The 21,260-nt window shown below is 38.0% G+C and overlaps 2 protein-coding genes across 2 annotated transcripts in view; both read left to right on the forward strand.

Moving 5' to 3' along the window:
- ift140 (intraflagellar transport 140 homolog (Chlamydomonas)) overlaps positions 1 to 6,290 on the forward strand; it is a 31,024-nt gene extending 24,734 nt beyond the window's left edge. The window contains exons 19-29 of the mRNA XM_081353239.1: positions 711 to 888; positions 1,293 to 1,483; positions 2,198 to 2,293; positions 2,394 to 2,526; positions 2,599 to 2,871; positions 2,970 to 3,152; positions 3,263 to 3,469; positions 4,285 to 4,497; positions 4,581 to 4,747; positions 4,835 to 4,976; positions 5,681 to 6,290. Coding sequence (XP_081209365.1) covers positions 711 to 888; positions 1,293 to 1,483; positions 2,198 to 2,293; positions 2,394 to 2,526; positions 2,599 to 2,871; positions 2,970 to 3,152; positions 3,263 to 3,469; positions 4,285 to 4,497; positions 4,581 to 4,747; positions 4,835 to 4,976; positions 5,681 to 5,869 — 1,972 coding nt within the window. The 3' untranslated portion in view covers positions 5,870 to 6,290. The remainder of the gene's footprint in view (positions 1 to 710; positions 889 to 1,292; positions 1,484 to 2,197; positions 2,294 to 2,393; positions 2,527 to 2,598; positions 2,872 to 2,969; positions 3,153 to 3,262; positions 3,470 to 4,284; positions 4,498 to 4,580; positions 4,748 to 4,834; positions 4,977 to 5,680) is intronic.
- A 1,624-nt stretch (positions 6,291 to 7,914) lies between these two features.
- ccdc78 (coiled-coil domain containing 78) lies at positions 7,915 to 16,739 on the forward strand (the record flags this gene model as incomplete). The annotated part of the gene is made up of 14 exons (XM_081352565.1): positions 7,915 to 7,986; positions 8,585 to 8,716; positions 8,789 to 8,875; positions 9,789 to 10,121; positions 10,836 to 10,877; positions 11,981 to 12,063; positions 13,802 to 13,880; positions 13,956 to 14,081; positions 14,705 to 14,892; positions 15,256 to 15,430; positions 15,571 to 15,599; positions 15,677 to 15,746; positions 16,431 to 16,531; positions 16,613 to 16,739. 14 exons carry the CDS (start codon positions 7,915 to 7,917, stop codon positions 16,737 to 16,739), a joined length of 1,644 nt encoding a protein of 547 aa, XP_081208691.1.
- Between the last annotated feature and the right edge of the window lie 4,521 nt (positions 16,740 to 21,260).

Genomic DNA, 21,260 nt, shown 5'->3' on the forward strand with positions numbered 1-21,260 from the left:
TCTCTCTACTTTTCTGTTGTTTCTTGCTCAGTTCTGGGCCCCCAAAGATTCAGGGAATTTCCTGTTGCTTAACTCTAATAAACAGCCCACATCTGTATCTACTAAAGCCGAACAGAGCGAAAAAGACCAGAGAACAGGGGGATTTTGGATAAATAAAGACCAGATGGGACTGGATGAAAAAAGGAGCGAGGGCACGAAGGGCCAAGCGAGTGGGAGAAGGGGAATGTGGGAGAGAGAGTGTTGGGTGTTGATGGGGTCATTCCTTGCATAGCTGAAACGGTTCGCTCATGAGGTGGAACGAAAGGAGAAAGAGCAGAAACACTCAAAGTGCAGCTGCTGAGTGCTGAAGAGACAAAAGACTGCGCGAATATACTCTTTAACACATCCTCACACCATTTTAAGACAGATCTGATGCTTCATGTTATGTTTCAGTGCATGTATCCACACTTCAATACAGTGCAGATCTTAAAGTGTTTGAGAGAGACATCTGAATATTTTATATAATGTTTTTTTGGTTTGTTTGTTTTTAATTCCTATAGCTCAAACAGTAGAGAATGTCAATAGCAATGCACCTATGACCATAGGTTCGATTTCCAGGGAATGCATGAAATAAAATATATACCTTCAATGCAATGTTGCTTTGAATAAAAGCATCTTCCAAATGCATACGTTAATGTAAAATGTGTGCATGCACATGATTGAATCTCCAGTGAGGCGGTGTGGGAGAACATGGCGCGGATGTGTGTGAAGAGTCGTCGTCTGGACGTGGCGCGTGTGTGTCTGGGGAACATGGGGAACGCACGGGCTGCTCGTGCTCTCAGGGACGCTGAAAAAGAGCCGGAGTTGGAGGCACAGGTGGCCGTACTGGCGACACAGCTGGGCATGCTGGTAAGACGCACAAAAATTGACAAAGCTTGACAAATATGACCTCTTTCGCTAACCTAATAAATGTTCCCGTTCTCATTGTGCACATTCAGTAGTATGTATTATTATTAAAGAAAGGAAAGTTTGTTATAATTTTGTTTCTAATATCTAATAACTTTCTCCACTTCTGGAACAACTGTTCTGCTGTTTTATGTAGTGTATGTTTCACCCTGAGGTATGTCACATTATGGAAGCTGAATACATCGCAAATGTCATTTCACACAATCACACAAGGACAAACACAGCGTTATCTAAATAAACCTTGTGCCCTTGGAGCCTCTCTGTCTCGTTCAGTACAATAACAAGAGCTAAACATTTGGATTTAAACATTTGGGTTTATCACAGCATCTCTCTCTTTTTTTTCGCAGGAGGATGCCGAGCATTTGTATAAGTCATGCGGGAGGTTTGATTTATTGAATAAGTTTCATCAGGCGGCGGGTCAGTGGCAGCAGGCGGTAGAGACGGCAGAAACACACGACCGCATTCATCTCCGAACCACGTACTACAGCTACGCCAAACACCTGGAGGCCATGGGGGACAAGAACCTAGCGCTGGTGTAGTGAGTGTCACGTTCACACACAATCACTGCTGACATGCACACAGGTCACAAAGGGATTTGGTTTTTGTGCAAAATTGATATTTTGTAACTTCTTTATTAAATCAGAATGCCATGGGACACCATACACTACCATTCAGAAGTTCAAAACACTACCATTCAAAAAAGATTTTTTTATGTTTTTGAAAGAAGTCTGTTATGCTCACCAGAAATACAGCAAAAACAGTAATGAAAGAATTTACAAATTCAATTCACATTTATTTGTATAGCGCTTTTCACAATACATATCATTTCAAAGCAGCTTTGTCTACATTACAATTTAGAGTGATTTGTTATCAGAGGTGTCTAATCAATGTCAATTTTTCAGAAATGTAAATTTCTAAGATAATACAAATACATTTATATAACATTATGTATTCATTTTAGGAAGAAACAGTAAGCTCATTAAAGTATTTATTACAAGTTGTGAACATAATTATTAAAATACATTGAAAAGTTGGCAATGTTGATTTAAAGTAACTGTTTTCTATGTAAAAATATAGTAAAATGTTATATATTCCTGTGATCAAAGTTGAAATTTCAGCATCATTACTCCAGTCTTCAGTGTCACATGATCCTTCAGAAATCATTCTAATATGATTTGCTTCTCAGATAGATATATATAAAAAAAAAAGTAAAATCTCTGTGGACTGTTACTTTTTTTTCCCCACTCAATAGTTTTGAGAAGTCAGACACACATCGGTTTGAAGTTCCGAGAATGCTGATGGAGGACAATGTTTCATTGGAGATCTACATCAATAAAATGAAAGACAAGTGAGTTACTATGCAGAGATGATTCATGATTATGGCCCCTGCAGTCTGACATGGCTTTCATATTCCCACTGTCCGATGTCTGGTGTGTGTGATTGGACAGGGATCTGTATAAGTGGTGGGGTCATTATCTGGAGAGCCAATCAGACATGGAGGCTGCGCTGCACTACTACGCCTTCGCTCAGGACTACCTGTCTCAAGTGCGCGTGCACTGTTATCTAGGAAACATTCAGAAGGTATGTTTAATGAATTTGATTGAGGTTTCCCCGATGTATTGAATGCTTCATGCTGATCTGTATATTTCTCAGGCGAGTGAGATAGCCAATGAGACGGGGAACAGAGCAGCATCTTATCATGTTGCACGACAGTACGAGGGACAGGATGAAATCAGCCAGTCGGTGCACTTCTACACACGAGCACAAGCATATAACAACGCCATCCGACTGTGTAAAGAGAATAACTTGGACGAGCAACTCATGAATCTGGCGCTGCTTAGCAATCCAGAAGACATGATGGACACGGCCATGTATTATGAAGAGAAAGGAACGCACATGGACCGAGCTGTTATGCTTTATCATAAGGTACTTTCTCACTTTACATTCAGATATGTGTTGTGTCAAACTTTACCACTAGGTGGTGCTGATCACTTATGTAACACATGTTCATTCCACCGTTGCAGGCAGGACACGTCTCTAAGGCTTTAGAGCTAGCTTTTGCCACAGAGCAGTTTGGAGCTCTGCAGCTGATCGCAGAGGACCTGAATGAGACCAGCGATCCTGCCTTACTAGCACGCTGTTCAGATTTCTTCATAAAACATGCTCAGTACCAGAAAGCTGTGGAATTGCTGGTGGCTGCCAAAAAGGTTAACTCAGACCACATACTGTCATACATCCAGTCATATTCATAACATTTATGCATGCAAACAGAACCCTTTTTAAGTGTAACTGTATGCATATGAATTTGTGCGTGTAGTACCATGAGGCGCTCCAGTTGTGTTTGGACCAGAGTTTGAACATCACAGAAGATCTGGCGGAAAGTCTGACGGTGTCGAAAGACTCGACCCATCTGTCTGAGGCCGAGCGAAAGGAGCTGCTGGAGAAAATCGCAGACTGCTGCATGCGCCAGGGCAACTACCACCTAGCGACTAAGAAATACACACAAGCTGGAAACAAGATCAAGGTTTGGCTTCTGCTCAAATCAGCAGCTGATTTAATCATCAGAGATTGGAGTAGATCAAATATCTGTCATTTTGCATAATCTTATGACATGGCTTTCTGGAATACCTGATTCTGATTGGTCAATCATGGCATTATGCGGTCAAATATTTTTATATAATGATGCTAAATAATAGAATTGACCTTTTCCCAATCAATTTCCTACACTGAGCTAGTTTCATGTTACTCATATCATTTCACATTCTTCCTAATCACTTCTTCAATTAAAATAATTTCAGCTCAAATAAAACCTACTACTGTATCATATCTGATACATGCATTTCTAAGGCATATATATTATCCAAATAATCAATGTTGCACACAATCTATGTACTACTTTTGAAGAATGTTTATTATCTCTCAATCATCTTTATATTGTTTTGCATTTTGTGTGCCCCCCCCCCCCTCCCCCAGCACACACACTATTAAAACTACAGAATTTTTTTATTATTAAACTAAGCATTTATATAATCTTAATAAGACATATTGAGAGATTTTGAATGATAACTGCAAAATATATGCATTTTATGTTAGTAGTCTGTTGTACTGTTATAAAATTCATATTGAAAATTCATATTTAATCTTACTTTTTGGCAGTATAATCAAAAACATCAGTACCAAATTGCATTTTATTTGCACAACTTGGACCTCTAAGATAAAATTGATGCATTTTCTATATCCATCTTTATCTTCTCTCATCCTGAAATAGGTCTTCACCAGCCTCTTCCAAAAGCAAAGATATCCAGCTTTTCTCTTCTTATCTGTGCTTGTCTTTGACAGGCGATGCGAGCGCTGTTGAAATCCGGCGACACAGAGAAAATAGTGTTTTTCGCAGGCGTTTCCAGACAGAAGGAAATTTACATAATGGCAGCCAACTACCTGCAGTCTCTGGACTGGAGGAACGACCCGGAGATCATGAAGAACATCATTAGCTTCTACACAAAAGGACGTGCCCTCGACCTGCTCGCTGGCTTTTATGAGGCCTGTGCTGAGGTACTGAGAGCCAGTGTGTGTCCAGCAGCACTGTCAGTGATTCTTAAACACAGTGATGACTTTACTGCGGTGTTTGTTTACAGGTGGAAATCGATGATTATCAGAATTATGAGAAGGCGTATGGAGCTCTGACGGAGGCATGCAAGTGTCTAACTAAAGCAAAGGGTCGCAGTGGAGACGAGGCTGACAGCAGGATCCTCATACTGACACACAAACTCGGACTCATCAAGAGATTCATTCAGGCACGCAGGTACCGATGAAATACTAGCATTTAGTTTGTGCATTCTTTCAACACCCGTGCATGCATTTGCAAATGTATTTGTGTGTGTGTGTCAAGGATGCATGAAGAGGATCCAGTAGAAGCGGTGCGTATGTGCGAGTCTCTGCTGGAAGAGAAGGATCTGGACCCTGCAGTGCGTGTTGGAGATGTGTATGGGTTCCTGGTGGAATACTACTGCCATCATGGCAACTTCCAGCAGGTATCTAAACATTGAGGTTCATGGCATGTTGTGTTTTATGGGGATTTCACACTGTTTGTACGATTGTTCCCGGCGCCCCATTGGTCTGGTTGATTCCATTGAAACTTGGAGCATTTGCATTCATCTTGCATCATTACAAACACGTACTTCACGTGTGTCACATGAAAGTGGCTTTTTGCTGCTTGCAAATGGTCTCTTTGAGGAGTCGGCTCATTAGCTGCTTTTATTACACTGAACACTCACTCTCACTCACATCTAAGGTAAATCATCATCACTGTCATCCCCTACATGTTTCCCTGAATTAATGATATCAGCTCAAAAGCATGCACATTTTACCGCACTTCCTAAAGAAGTGCAGATCCAAGTTTGAGTTGCTTATATATTCATGCAAATCACCAAAAATGTTCTGTGAATGTGCGAGATATCAGATTGATTAGCCTCTATAGGTAAATAACTAGAAGTGCAGTCAATGGTAAAACTACTTGCACTACAAATCAGTATTTATGTTTACGCTAATAAATGAAAATAATATAATAACAAATACCAGTCTCCACTATCAAGACTAAAATAATAAGAAGCGCATTACGCCGGAAGCCATGCACATTGAAGTTACAAATACAAGTTTTGTGGACTACTTTTATAGTTCATTTTCGATGAACTATTTCTTTAATATTCATTTCCAATTTTTCTATGTGTATTATTAGGCATGGAGTAAAGTAGAGGAATTGAGATCAACACGTCCCAACATAAATGTGAGCTTGTATGTGAGTCAAACCAGTCTGGAGGCTCTACAAAACGCTGCTGGAATCCGCCTGGTCTACGGAAGTACAAACGCTGCCCATGCTGCCGATGATGATGAAGAGGTGGAGGAAGATGAGAACATCAATCACTGAGAGAACGACTTGCTTAGAAGGGTGGTCATCAAGATACCTGCAGATAATCACACACATTTCTCAATGCATACAAAAATGCACACGACTAGCCTGCAGAAGTCTTGGTTTGTTGCCCCGTTTTTAAAGAACGTGCCATATTTCTATGGGACGGCCAGTAAATGGGACGTCTTTGAAAGTTGATGTGTGATTTCATTAAAGCTGCTTTGCAGGCTGCCTTAAGTAGAGTAGCTTGTGTGTGAATGCCCAGGATGCACTTATGTATGTGATGTGTGTGTGTGGCCTTTTCAACAACAATCCAGCGGGACCACTATATTTAAGTCATTTTGTACAATTTACAAATTATTTAATGACCAGACTTGTTCTGCTAACTTTGTATCATATATCTTGTATACATTTTAATAAATTTTCTACACATTTACTTAATCATGTTGCTTTTTTGAGTGAATTACAATACATCTCTCAAAGTCAAATGTACATCCTATCCTGATCATTCTTCACATTTTTCCGAATCATTGCGTGCAGGTTTGATTCTTTTCAGCGAGTAGGTTCTTTCTAACATTTTTTTTTCAAAAGTGATTCAGTTATTCCTTTATTTTTTTCCGAATACATTTTTATTAATAATGGGCTTTATTGTAATTTCAGTTCAGTTTGTTGCAGATCCTATTTTTGAAAATTCGTGTTCGATTTTGAATTTCTAGTTTTAATAAATGTGTTAAAATTAAACTGTATTTAACCTAGTTTTAAGTTTAACCTAAGCTTACACTGCTTGGATTCTGTTTACCAAATTTGATTTCAATTAATCTGTTCAGTTAATAGATTCATAGAGTCAATATACCCAAAATTGTTAGCACAAATAATTCGCTTTCATGCATTAACAAGGCAAATATACCGAATCAAGATTTTCCAAGTAGTGTCAGTTTATCACGATTTAGTGGAACAATAGGCCTGCAGTCAAACTAAACAATAAATGCTCTGGATTTACAACCCGTTTACACTGTAAAGGACAAAGAGGTTTTGAGCTTTCTCAAGAGTCATTGATTCATATTACATTTACCAAACAGAATGACCAATTCAGTAAATCTGTTTCCACAACAAACAGAGCTGATAGTAAATGTAAGTACAGTCTGATTTGACTACATTCTGCCTCTCCAAGCATTTACTTCATATTACATGTACTTTTGGTATATTTTAAATGTTCATGGATTGGTTGTGAATATTGATAAACGTGTCTATTTTTAAAGCCCCCCTGTAGTCAATCATTTTATCACTTAAAACACCAAAATTATATATTTTTTCAAGGAAAAAAAAATCTGCATGCTTTAAAATAGCTTGATTGTAACTCTACACCCTTGCCTCATTTAGTATACATGGTTCTATGAATATGCAAATGAGCCCCGTGTCCACTCACTCACAGCAGCTGTGATTAGTTAAAAGGTAGTTTGTGACGTCAGAAACACCAGCAATTTCAAACCGCGTTTTTGAGACTGTCTTTGGTTCACTGCAGTTTTAAGGGGGGGGAAAAACAATGGTGTTGTCTTATGATTTTGCACATGGTTTGTCTTTAAGCATATTAAAAACACCACATAGAGATACAGGTGAAACTCGAAAAATTAGAATATCGTGCAAAAGTTCTAATTTTGATGATTATGGCTTTTGAAAACCCCAAAATCAAAATCTCAGAAAATTAAAATATTACATGAAATCAATAAAAAAAGGATTGAAATGTCGGCCCTCTGAAAAGTATAATCATGTATATAGTTGTATATACTAAATATATCAGTTTCTCCTTTTAATTTGAATTACTGAAATACACGAACTTTTACACGATATTCTAATTTTTCGAGTTTCACCTATATAAACAACATTAAAATCTTGATTTTTGCCACATAGGGACTTTAACAGAATTTAAATGAGCAACTCTGATGAGAATCATGGAGCTCCCTTACACAGTTCGCTGTTTCTCTGTGAGAGTGAAGTTCATTATAAACGCCCATGGAGACTCGTGTGTTTATAGAAACCAGACACACCTCTGACAGCTGCAGAACATGGACGCGACGAGTAAACAGAGCTCAATTAACGAACTTCAGGAGCAAATTCGCTCTCTGACTGACGAAAATGTAAGTTATTTTCTTGTCATATGAAGGAAGTAATTCGGTTGTAATATTATAATGCGCTATAAACGCAGTGTATTTAATCAGGGGTCAGTCAGTGAGAAAGATAAACCATTCAAAAGTGTTTCTTAAACCTTAATACTCTTATTAAGCAAGGGCACATTGGTCAAAAGTGACAGTAAATACATTTTTAATGTTACAAAAAAATTCTATTTCAAATAAATGCTGTTAGTTCTTTCAATATTGATAACAATCAGAAATGTTTCTTGAGCAGCAAAATAAAGATCATGTGACTGAAGACTGGAGCAATGATGCTAAAAATTCAGCTTGGCATCACAGGAATAAATTACATTTGAAAATTTAAATTTAAATAATATTTCACAATATGACTGTTTTTACTGCATTTTTGATCAAATAAGTGCAGCCTTGGAGCATAAGAGACTTTTTTTCAAAAACATTAAAAAAAGCTTTTGGAAAAAAGTCTTACTGACCCCAAATTGTAATGGTACTGTATGGTCTGTAAAGGTTGACACCTCCTGCACTAAATCATATCATGTTGAATGTTGATTATAGTGTTAACTGCATTGATTTATATACTGTACAGGGACAGCTGCGGGAACGAAATGAAGTGCTGTTTAGTAAGCTTGACTCGGCCCAGAACAAACTGGGCCAGCAGGCTGCGTCAAAGAGCGACCTGTCCGTCAAACTGGTCCAGTGTGAGGAAGACAAACTGAAGGTAAGAACTGAAACAAGCCTGGAAATATGGGACTCAGGATTTTCCTGATATTATGATGTGTATGTGTTTCAGATCTCAAAAGACCTTGTTGATGTGCAGATTGAGGCCAATAAAATGAGAGAGAGGTATGAAGCAGAGATCTTTGAACTGAAAAACATGGTAAGTGCAGTACACACTCATGATCAATGGGCAGATAAAGTAGTCAAATCACCTTGATTTATACAGCGCTTTATACAATACACATGGTTTTAAAGCAGATTCACAGTAATAACAGAAATCATTGCTGCAAACTTCAGAACTTTCACAAATTCAGCTGTAAATGGTGTGAATTTTGGGTTATCGCATAAAATAACGCTGGATGAAAATGCCAAGATGCACATAAATTCTAAAAATGCCCATAAAAACAAAAAAAAAAACATTTAAGGCGGATGATTTTTTATCCGATAAAGGCACATAAACTATGATGGAAACACATTGTTAACAAAAAAAATTATTGTTAGTTAAAAATCCTTCACAACATTTACTGAATCACTCAATGTGCAACAAAAAACTCATGTGACTATAACTACGCCTCAACAAAGGATGTGATTGGATAAATTGACTATCTAGTGGTCCAATCGCATCGCACAGCATCTCAGTTGTTGGTTTGATCATTCTGAAATGCCTTGGTCAAAGTCTGTCATCAAAATTGTTTGGTTTAATTCCCTCCCAGAAGCGTCTCGAACGATTGCATCCCAAACACCTGCATCCGAACGCAAGAGATCAGCGTTTATTATGTTTCGTCATTTTGTGATATAAGAAAGAGCCACACTGGCTCCCCCGATTGCAGCAACTTCCATTTTTATTATAGATATTTTGTGCCAATTTCCCAGGAAGTGACAATTTTGTTCTTTTGAACACATTTTGCTTTCTTTGCAAATGTTTTATGCGATATTCCAATTTTGCGCATAAATTAAATTTGCAACTTTGCAAGCATATTTCCTGCCAATGTTGCAAAATGTATCAATTATGAAACAAATTCAATCCAGCTACAAAGCAGCTCTACATTTATATGTCATGCTCTCTTTCCCAGGTTTTATCTCAGGAGGGAACGGCCTCTTCTCTTCAGACGGAGTGTGATCGGCTCAGAAGGGAAGTGTCCGAAGCATCGGCCCGTTTTGAAGTCGTTGAGCAGAACGAGCGTGACCTGGCCGAAGAGTACGGAGTGCTAAAGAGCAACTTCCTGTCGCTGAGGAGTGCTTATGACAGAGAACGCACACACTCCGAAGAGCTCAGCGCTGAGCTGCTCGCCCTCGCGCACACACACGACACACTCCTGCAGGAGAGAGAGCGGACACACAGACACACGCTGGAGGTGGAGAGGGTTCGAGCGCTCATCAGCAGGGCGTCACTGAACAGAGCCAGCGTGAGACACACACACATGCTCAGCTTAATCAAATACTTCCGCTAGCAAAGTTTGTGAATACAATTGAGTTTAAAAGGCCACACAAATATTGAAGCTCACGCTGTAGTTTAAACGGTAAGTTCACCCCAAAAATGATAATTCTGCCTTTATCATCTTGGAAAACACAAATGAAGATCTTTTTGATGAAATTTGAGAGCTTTCTGTCCCTCCATTGACAGTCTATGCAACTGACACTTTCAGTAAAGATTAATATTTTATGTAAATTGATGTTTCTTTGTGTAAACAAAGCACTCACGTTCTTCATAAAATTGAGGTTATGTCATTACTTTTATGATGTCTTCACTACCTTTCTGGGGCTTGAAAATGGTAGTTGCATAGAGTGTCAATGGAGGATCAGAACGCTCTCAAGAGTTCATCAAAAAGATCTTCATTTGTGTTTTCCAGGATGAACGAAGGTCTTACGGGTTTGGAACGACATGAGGGAGAGTAAATAATGACCGAATTTTCATTTCTGGATGAACTATCCCTTTAATACTTACAGTACATTTAGAGTTGATCTGTGATCTGAACACACACCGAAGTATGAACAGTAATAATAGTGATGCATTGCTTTATCATATCAAACTAATCACTGAAAGGGGAACAACAATATTTCCTAATGAACTTAAAGTAGTTATATATTTAAATACTCTGTTTTTGATTTCTGTTTAACAGCCAGAGGAGTTTGAGCAGAGCAAGAGCCCACTGGAAAAAAACGTAAGAAAATCATCAGTATATTATTTGTTTCCTAGTATAACAAGTTAATTTTATGGTAACACTTTATTTTACAGTGTCCTTGTAGTTACTATAGTAATAACTATACATTATGCATGATTACATGCAACTAACCCTAAACTGAATCCTAACCCTAACCCTATAGTAAGTCAATTAATATTACTCAGTACTTTAATGCATAATTACACTGTTACAATGACACCTTAAAATAAAGTGTAACCAATTTTATTTGTATAGCACTTTTCACAATACACAGTTGAAAAGCAACTTTACAGAAAATCATGATGTTCATATTTTAGCTTAATACCTTCATGCCTTATAGTTAGATCTGTGCAATAAGATAATTTACTTTTTGCAATGACATAATGTGTTTTGCTATAAAGCATACTGTATATCTGTTAACACGAGTATAATATATGAATGCAAATTAAGTTGGATGTACTAAATATCCAACTTTAAATATATTTCTGGGTGACTACACAGTTTATATTTGGCGAAAATATATATGATCACACATCTGAGATTTGCTACATAGTATATATTGCTTTATGTTTGTGTACTGTATGTATGCTTGCAAAGTTGTATGTAATATATATCCATATATCCAAATCTACATTTTGTAACATATTTTTAGTATAATATTTCTTGTTGTTGTAATATGCCTATAGATTAGATTAGATTAAATTAGATTAAATTAGATTAGATTAGATTAGATTAGATTAGATTACCGGTAGATTAGATTACAGTTTATTGTCATACTGGCCATATACAGTGGAGCGTAATGTCATTTCACTAGGTTTGTATTGCAGTTGTACACAGTGTAAAATACAATAATAATAATAATACTAGTGATGGAATCAAAGTGGAAGAATACCTGAGGTATTAAAGTGCAGGTAACGATTATTGTTATAGTGTTTTACTGATACAGTATAGTATGAAGAAATGTTAATAAAGCATTGGGTTTTACAGATGTCGATAAAGATACAGTTGTGGTGCAAAGTACTGGCAGTAGTGCGAATGGTTCTCTAGTTATTCTGTAATATGGTGGTGATTTAATAATACATGTGTGATATTTTTCAATGCAGGGAGCGTGGAATAACCTGAGGGATGAGCTAGAAAACCTGAGGAAAAGCTACGAGGGCCACCAACGACAACTAGAGGAGAAAGTGTGAGACACACGATGACGTCTGCTGACGTTTGACCTTCAAGCCCCATCTTGGGTTACAAACACTTAATACACATGAAAGCAGGGCCCAGAATGTTCTGTGATCACTGAAACCACATTTGGATGTAGTCAGAAATACATGTGACCCAATAGACGTGTACAAAAACAAAGGAGCGACTGCGCTAAGGTAACTGTCGAAAACATTTGGTAAAGCACAAATACATATTCATGCAAAAGATTACAGACCTTATACACAGCAGAGCCATCTTTTTAACGGGAATGAAAGCGAGGCTGTGAGGGAAAGACTTTCATCTCTTCATTTGGTTGTACTGTTATTTCATGTTTTTGGATTGTTCTGCTATTGAACAACTGGAAAAAAAAGTCTTTCCAAGAAATGTCATTAGACAAAACAACTCAGTATGAGCTGTGGAAAAAAAACATGTTTTTGCTGTTAAAACCGCAGGACGCAAGTCAGTGAAAGGAATAAAAGTGCAAGGTCTAGAGACTCGTTTTTAACTTCTTTTAACTTGAGTGCTGCATTTTTACAATGCTGTGTCATGCGCCAGATGCTGCGAAAGATGCAAGACAAAAGCACATCACGACCGTCTAGTAGCGCATATTTACAGTGAAAAACAATGGAAAAGTAGCGCAGTGGAATGGAATAAAAAGTCACACAATCTCTGTTACCTTAAATTATACGTTTATCTCTGTAAAGCTGCTTTGAATCAATTTACATTGTTAAAAGCACTATATAAATAAAGATGACTTGACTTGACTTGAAAAATGCATTCTGTGTGAACGGCCCCAGCGTGCTGATGTAATAAGTGATGTCATAAGTGATGTATGTAGCATGCATGCGTTGTAAACCTAAAACCAAAACTATTAAAAATCTTTTTCATTAATTGAAATCAAGCTGAAATAAACAAAATATAAATACTAGATGAAAAACTTAAACTTAAACTTAGAAATGTTGCCTTTGCAGCTAATTGAAATAAAATAGTACTACAATTACTGGATTTTAAATTAAAATCATAACTCCAGTCTTCAGTGTCACATGATCCTTCAGAAATCATTCTAATATGATGATTTGCTGCTCAAAAAACATTTCTTATTATTATCAATGTTGAAAACGGTTGTATAAAAAAAAAATCTGGATTATTTGATAGAAAGTTCAAAAGATCAACATTTTCTGACAACTTTTGTAACATTAAACACTTTTCCTGAAAGAAATTAATATTTTTATTCAGCATGGATGCATTAAATTGATCAAAAGGATCATTTATTTTACAAAAGCTTTCTATTTCAGATAAATGCTGTTCTTTTGAACGGTCATATAAAAGATAATTCAGTTTTTATCAGTACTAGAATATCATATATATAATACTAACATAATACTTGATTGTAGTCACAAAATCTAGACCCTCTCTTCGAAATCTGATCTGAAATGATCACAGGAGACGTATTTTAATAGCATCTCTCTCACCTGACCACCTGCGACCGGATTGGCTGAGACGGGTGTTGTGTAAACACAGTCTTTGCCACACTCAGACGAGGGCACAATGGTGTCTGCTTAAAGTTTGACCTAGTGAAACCAAACTCTGTGCACCTGCTGTATCAGGAGTGATGTGGTGGAGCTTTTATCTTTATGAGTGGAAAATCTTTGATACATGTGGTCACTGGTTTAGTCACGTGGGCGGTGAAGGTCAGCTGATGAGTGTGTGTGTTTGTCTTTCTCTCACAGTGTGGCCATGGGCAGAGAACAACAGGAGAATAAGAGAGCCATTCAAAACACCCGACACGAGCTATCCCAGCAGTCTGCAGTGAGTACATTATCAGTCACACACAGAGGATGATGTATGTGTGTTGATTATTGATTTGTTCCCGTCTACATGCAGACACTGATCATATCTCAACATCAGCTGAAGGAGGCCGAGACTGAGGTCTCTGATCTACAAAATCATCTGAAGGAACTCAACAGAGAGTACAGGGCCCGACTTACACACTATATTCAGGATGTTACAGTATGTGTGCAAGCCAGCAGACATTTGGTTAAATGAATGGTGCATTTATGTCAGAAAAACACACTTTAAAGTGGCTTTTTGAGTTGTCAAATTTTTTAAATAATTAAGTAATTAAATAATTAATTTTATATTTTTTTTAAATAAGTATTTCATGCTCACTAAGGCTGAATTTATGATCAGAAATGCAATAAAAACAGTAATATTCTGAAATATTATCACAATTTCTTTTTAGTTTTCTATTTTAATATATTTTAAACTGTAATTTATTCCTGTGATCAAAGCTGAATTTTCAGCATCATTACTCCAGTCTTCAGAGTCACATGATCCTTCACAAATCATTCTAATATGATGATTTGCTGACATTTCTTAATATTATTATCAATGTTGAAAACAGTTGTGCTGCTTAATATTTTTGTGGAAGCCTAATGCATTTAATTCAGGATTCTTCAGTAGAACATCATTTATTTGAAATAGAAAATCTTTGTAACGTTATAAATGTCTTTGCTGTCACTTGATTAATTCAGTGCATCCTTGCTGAATAAAAGTGTTAATTTCTATTTTTTAATCTTCCTTGCAGCAAACATTCGAGTGGTAGTGTGTTTGTGTGTTTTCTGGTCCTGTAGGAGTGTGTAACTGCAGCCAGTGGGGGGGATTCGGGACAGAAGTTGAAGGGGATTGTCGAGTCCATGCTGGAGGAGGTGAAAACATCCTATCGCTCCAGAGAGGAACAGCTCACCAAAGCCGCCAGAACATACCGCAAACGCATACAGGGTCTGAGCAATGCCCTTCAACAGCTGCTCATCGCGTACAGGTGCATGAACATCCACTCAATCACACTTTTGTTTTATTGTGCATGTTTTGCGCATTTTGTGGTGGCATTTTTTAGACATTTCAGCCCTGTGTTAAACACAAAACCTGCTCTACCATCTAGTTCATCTAATATTTGGATTTTATTTTTATTTACAAAAATATTTTTAATACTTAGTTAACGATAATAACCCTGAGTTGAACCCTAATCCTAAAATCATAGGGTTCATCAAGTGATATTGGATTAAGTTTGATCAGGTTTTGCAAGTTACATTTTCAGACATTTCAGCCCCGTATGAAAAGCAAAGCCTGCTCCCACACACACTAGATCTGATTGGGTCTGATAAGTAGTGTCTCTGTGTCCCAGACTGCAACGTGAGCAGATCCTGGCACTCCCTGAACACGCTTTAGAGGCCGGACCCCCCGAGGCCCACTTCTGTCCCGCGGGGCCCGAACCGAGAGGAGACACTGAGAGAGAGATACTCAGACTGAGAGAGGACAAAGCCCGCCTGGAGAGCCAACTGAAACTGGCTCGAGAACAGGTGTGTGTGTGTGTGTGTGTGTGTGTGTGTGTGTGTGTGTGTGTGTGTGTGTGTGTGTGTGTGTGTGTGTGTGTGTGTGTGTGTGTGTGTGTTATTTAATGGATTAGTTCTGTGACTTGATTATGTGCTTGGTATTTCAGATGGCTGTGTTGTCAGAGTCTTCTCAGAGGTGAGTATCAGTTAAAAATACTGAAACAATACTGTTTACTGGCTTATTTTATGTGTTGCACTTGAACATTTGTGCAGGGCTGGACTAACCCAAGAAGCCTGGACTGATGTTAAAAAGCAGCTCAGAGAAATAACCAACTCCACACAGGTAACGAATACAAACTGAAACCAGTTCGTCCTAAAACAACATTTCTGTCAGTCAGATTTCAAACCCTGACCATTAACTCTACCCATAAACCCTGATGGAAATGATTGGTTCATTTGGACCGTGTTTAAGCCCCAACCCCAGCCTTCAGTCTAAGCTGAACCAGTGGTATTTTAGCATTATATAGCATTATAATATATTAATATTTAGAATCAGTTTTCATTTTAATATATATCATTGTTAGTATATATATTTTTAAATATTACTATTTAGGTTTAATTTATTTTTATTTAAGTTTATATTAGATTTTTTCTTCAACTTAAACCTATTTCTGTTTCTAATTAAAGTTTTACATGTTTTAGTTCAGTTTTATTTCAGTTAACAAAAAGTATTTAAAAGTTTTAGTTAACGATAAGAACCCTGAGCTTAACCCTAACCCTAAAATCGTATATAAAACTGTGACATTGATCCAGATCATGTCTAATTTGGTGATATAATGGAAATCAAAGTACCTGTCAAACCAAATGTGACAGTATAACCCAATTAACCATATCCAATAGCAGCAGTCTTATGATCAAACATTAAATATAGCAGTATATAATCTAAGCAAACACAAGTAGCCCCACATATAAGTATTACAACAGTTTCACTATCATCACCCTGGTAATCACAGTAAGTTTCCAGCAGGAATCTCAAGAGAAGGAGCGTGTCCTTCTGATCACCAGAGCGACGGTTGCTGAGGAGCAGGTGTCTGAGCTCAAGGAGTATGTGGACAATCACCTGGGCAGGTATTTCAACACACACCCGTGAGAAAACGGAAATGTCTTTATAGGTGGTGTGTGGTCTTCAGGTGTGGCGTCTTTGTGCAGGTATAAACTGGAGATTACGCGACTGCGCAGGCTTCTGGGATCACAGGAGGGAAGATCTAATAGTGCACGAGTCCATAAGCCCCGCCCACTCCACAAGTCTTTCAAAAACAGAAGTTATGAAATATAGTGCAGCAATCATTAAGCCCCGCCCACCCCACAAATCAATCAAAAACAGCACTTTAAAAATATAGTGCAGCAATCCATAAGCCCCGCCCACTCCACAAATCAGTCAAAACAACACTTTAAAAATATGTTTTTTCATTGGCCCCGCCCATTCCAAAACTCAATCAACATTGATTTATGAGTTACTAACATCAGCAAAAGCAGTTATGAGATAATCAACTGAAATTGTGTTAATGCCGTTTTTTTGCACCTGGCAACAAAAATTATTCAAATATCAATTTCAGCTCAGAATAAGTATAATGGTGTAATTTGATTTCTTAAGCAATCGTAAGCAGTGTTAGCCAATCAATGAGTACATGTGTTTACATGCACAATCTTACACCACATTACATTTTATCAGGGAAAAGTTATAAATGGTTTTAGTAACATGTAGATGTTTTGCCTGTGACTTCAATTTTGTTTTGCATGTAAACACCTTTATCACATCTGTTTAATGGCTATCTTGTGTTGTCGGTTCATTGATTTGCATGTAAACCCTAAAAACGGGAATTTTTGATCATTATCAGCATTTTGTTGTACATGTAAACACTCATTAATGCCGTCATTTGCATTTTTAAGTGCATGTTTTTCTCACGTTTAATGCTTAGCTCACAGTGTTTTATTTCAAGAGATTTGTTTATTAGGATTTCCACTTAATTGCTGATTCAGATTAAATAGTTGATATTTAATTATTGCTATTTTGTTATTGATTGTGTGCGTTTATAGTTAAATTGTCAAAATGAAACGCAGTAATATGTCTTGTTCTGCTGTGTTTTACTCCGTTAGAAGCGCAGGCGTGTGTGTGTGTATGCGACTGAATTTGCTCTTCCTTCCTGAGAAACTATGCGTGGAATGTTTGTAAAGCTTATGTCAATTTTACGGGCCGCGAGAATGAAAGGCTGCTGACAATTAATTGTCTGACGGGTTAAGATAATTTAATTACAGAGCATGTAGTTCACACACACATGCGGATCCCTGAGAAACACACCACACTGAGTGACAGACATGTTTTTCGGACATATAATTAATAAAGATCAGAGCTAGTCATATTAGTGATTTTCACACTTGATAAACAGTTTTAGTTTAGTGTTGCTAGAATATAAAATTCTTATTTTTATAGTAAATAAAGATGCAAACATATAGTTAAAACGTGGTGAAGGAGACCTGAATCTATGCTAGCTGGAAATACTGCAGGGCAAACTTGAAAGCGCATTACTGGAAAGAAAAAACTAGCACGGATTACCCAGAGAAAGAGAGCGTGGAAAAGACAGAAAGAGAGCGAGCGAGACAGAAAGAGTTGTGGGCTTGTCAGATAAAGGGAGAGTGTTTGGGAAATGGGCTGCAGACTAAGAGGGTTCGAGCGCCTCTTTATGAGCCGGGGGGAAAAATGGCGATTATGCGTATGGGAAATGGGGTGTAGTGAGTACAGTGGCCCCTGAACCCCTGGGAAACGAGCGGGGAGGGGGTTCTGGGTAGAGAGGGTAATTGGCGGGGGGTTTCGGGGGCCGGCCGGCCGGCCGGCCGACTGTGTGCCAGCTCACACTGGGTGGCATCCGCACCGGCACGTTGACATCATGAGAACGTTACACCAGAGAGAACTAGAAAGAAAGAGAAAGAACAAAGTGGTTTAAATGCGTTACCTCACTGTTTTTGGCAGATTTCAGTTTATTGAATGTATTTTATAGAAAAATATTTATATACAGTATATATACACACACACTATATATACACTATTAGATTAAATTAATAATAATTAATTTATTAAATAAATTTTATTTATTATAAAATTAATAATTAAATAAATAATTCATGTAATTAATAAATAAATAATATTATAATAATATAAAAAATGATAATATATAAAAATGTATTAACAGTAACATTAATAAATATTCAAATATTTACATATGAATATTTGATATGATTTTTTATGTTGTTGTTTAGAATATTATTTAGTCAAACATAAATATGGTATAATATAGTAGTTTTCACCATTCTTTACAGCAATCATTCATGAATCATCCAGCTCTAATCGTTTGAGCCCATAGTGACATCGAGATGAACTCGGAATGTGTGTCTGAAACCACGAGCTGTGGGAAAATGTGGAATGCCAGGGAATATTCCAGCTGGGTATCTGGTACGTCTTCAGCGGGAAGTACTTCACATTAAACCTGTGTGTGTGTGTGTGTGTGTGTGTGTGTGTGTGTGTGTGTGTGTGTGTGTGTATGTGAGAAGCGCTGCTTTAGCTGTTTGTTTGGTTTTGTCATTTTTAATGCTCGGTTGATATGTGTCTAATAAACTTTGGCAGCCTGTGTGTGTGTGTGTGTGTGTGTGTGTGTGTGTGTGTGTGTGTGTGTGTGTGTGTGTGTGTGTGTGTGTGTGTGTGTGTAAGTGGACGGGACAAGCCTTGTGAACGGCAGTAATTTATGAGAACAGGCTGGAGGGGGAGAGACGGAGGAAAGAAAAAAAGTGACAAAAGCAAAAGAATGTGGGACGCGTGAGAGAGGAATGTGAGCAGAGACAGAAGAACTCACTATCAAATTAATGAGTGTGTGAATTCAGACAGACAGGCTGAGAACCCGGAAAAAAAAAATGAATGAACCTTTACCTTTCCAAAAAAAAAAAAAATTTTGAATGTAAATGTAGGCTAAGTGAATTGTCTTGCTAGCTTGAGCATTTCATATACAGTTCCCATGGTCACAGAAAACCTGGAAATGTCAACTTGGGATTTTCAGCCCTTGAAATGTCATCAGGAATTAATAAAATCTTAATTAATTATACAATTAATGCACATTTAAATAGTCAATATATATTTTTCTAGTTATGCTCAGGTATGAAATATTGAATCATCTATAAACTGCTCTGTTGCTTTATAAAATCTTTATTCAGCAGTGCTGAGGGACTTTAGCTGTGATTCCTCTCGTTCTCTCGCTGTCAGAAACACCTGCTGGCTGATTTCAAGCGTTCGGAGGGATTTTCAGCTCTTTAGCGTGTCTGGAGGAGTTGAGGAGCGAGTGGATAAAGGGGAGGAACAACAATAACGCTGAGGACAGAGGAAAAAATACAAAACATCAAGAGATTGAGTGAAGAGATAGAGAGAAATGACATGCTGAGCGGTTCAAGGGAACCAGAGGAAAATAACCTGAAGGAAAGTTTGAAAGTACACGGGCAGGAGGGAGAGGAGGGGGTGTGAACGTTTTTCCCACACTTCTGTGGTTTAATCCGTGTCATCATTAGGACAAACTTCAGACGCCCTCCTGTAGCCCCTCGACAAAGAACAGAGGTTTTTCTCGAACAGAACGTAGAGCGCTCCTCATGTCTTGGCTGTGTTCCTGTTCTCACAGTCCGTTTGCATGTGTTCACACATTCTGTCCATTATCGCAGTGATTCGGTGATTGTACCGCAGGGAAACTCTTAAACACCCGTACCCCAGATCTGCCTCTGTCTGTCACTGACGGCTTTCGGATGCCGGACATAAAGCTGGTGTAGTCTCTCTCTCTCTCTCTCTCTCTCTCTCTCTCTCTCTCTCTCTCTCTCTCTCTCTCTCTCTCTCTCTCTCTCTCTCTCTCTCTCTCTCTGACCAGAGACACAGGTAGCATCAGCTCACGTTTCCATCAGCGCTCGTGTTTTTATAGTACATCAATTGGTTGAATTAAAACGCACATTGATGTTAAAACATGGCACGTTTAATTTGTGCACCGACTGTTTCCTGACAGGTTTCTTAAAGGGATAGTTCACTTTGAAATTAAATTTTGGTATGTTTTAGCTTACCTCAAGGGCATCCAAGATGTAGTTGTCTTTTTTTCTGCAGTAGTTTCAATTTTGATATTTTTAGGTCAAACCGTTCTTGTCTGTCAGTCATATAATGCAGGTCTATGGTCACTGTCTCAAAGAGCATGCACAGAGTCCAAATTAAACAATTCCCCATCGTCCAAATTAAACAATTCCCCATCGTAAGTACACATTGATGGCCTAAGACACGAAACGAGCAGTTTGTGTGAGAAAACGAACAGTATTTATATCGTTTTTACCTCTTGTAACACAGCCACGTCCAAGTGATCTGAGGGCACGAGCGCATCCTGGTGTGTGACGTGTGCGCAGACTGGTGCATAGATATATACACTAGATGTCGCCTTGGCTACGGCAGTTCATTGGAACGAATGTCTTTAATGCGACATCTAGTGTATATATCTATGCACCAGTCTGCGCACACGTCACACACCAGGATGCGCTCGCGCCCTCAGATCACTTGGACGTGGCTGTGTTACAAGAGGTAAAAACGATATAAATACTGTTCGTTTTCTCACACAAACCGCTCGTTTCGTGTCTTAGGCCATCAATGTGTACTTACGATGGGGAACTGTGTAATTTGGACTCTGTGCATGCTCTTTGAGACAGTGACCATAGACCTGCATGATATGACTGTCAGACAAGAACGGTTTGACCTAAAAATATCAAAATTGAAACTACTGCGGAAAAAAAGACA

The sequence above is a fragment of the Scardinius erythrophthalmus genome (genome assembly GCF_964197995.2).
Source record: "Scardinius erythrophthalmus genome assembly, chromosome: 22".
NCBI lineage: Eukaryota > Metazoa > Chordata > Actinopteri > Cypriniformes > Leuciscidae > Scardinius > Scardinius erythrophthalmus.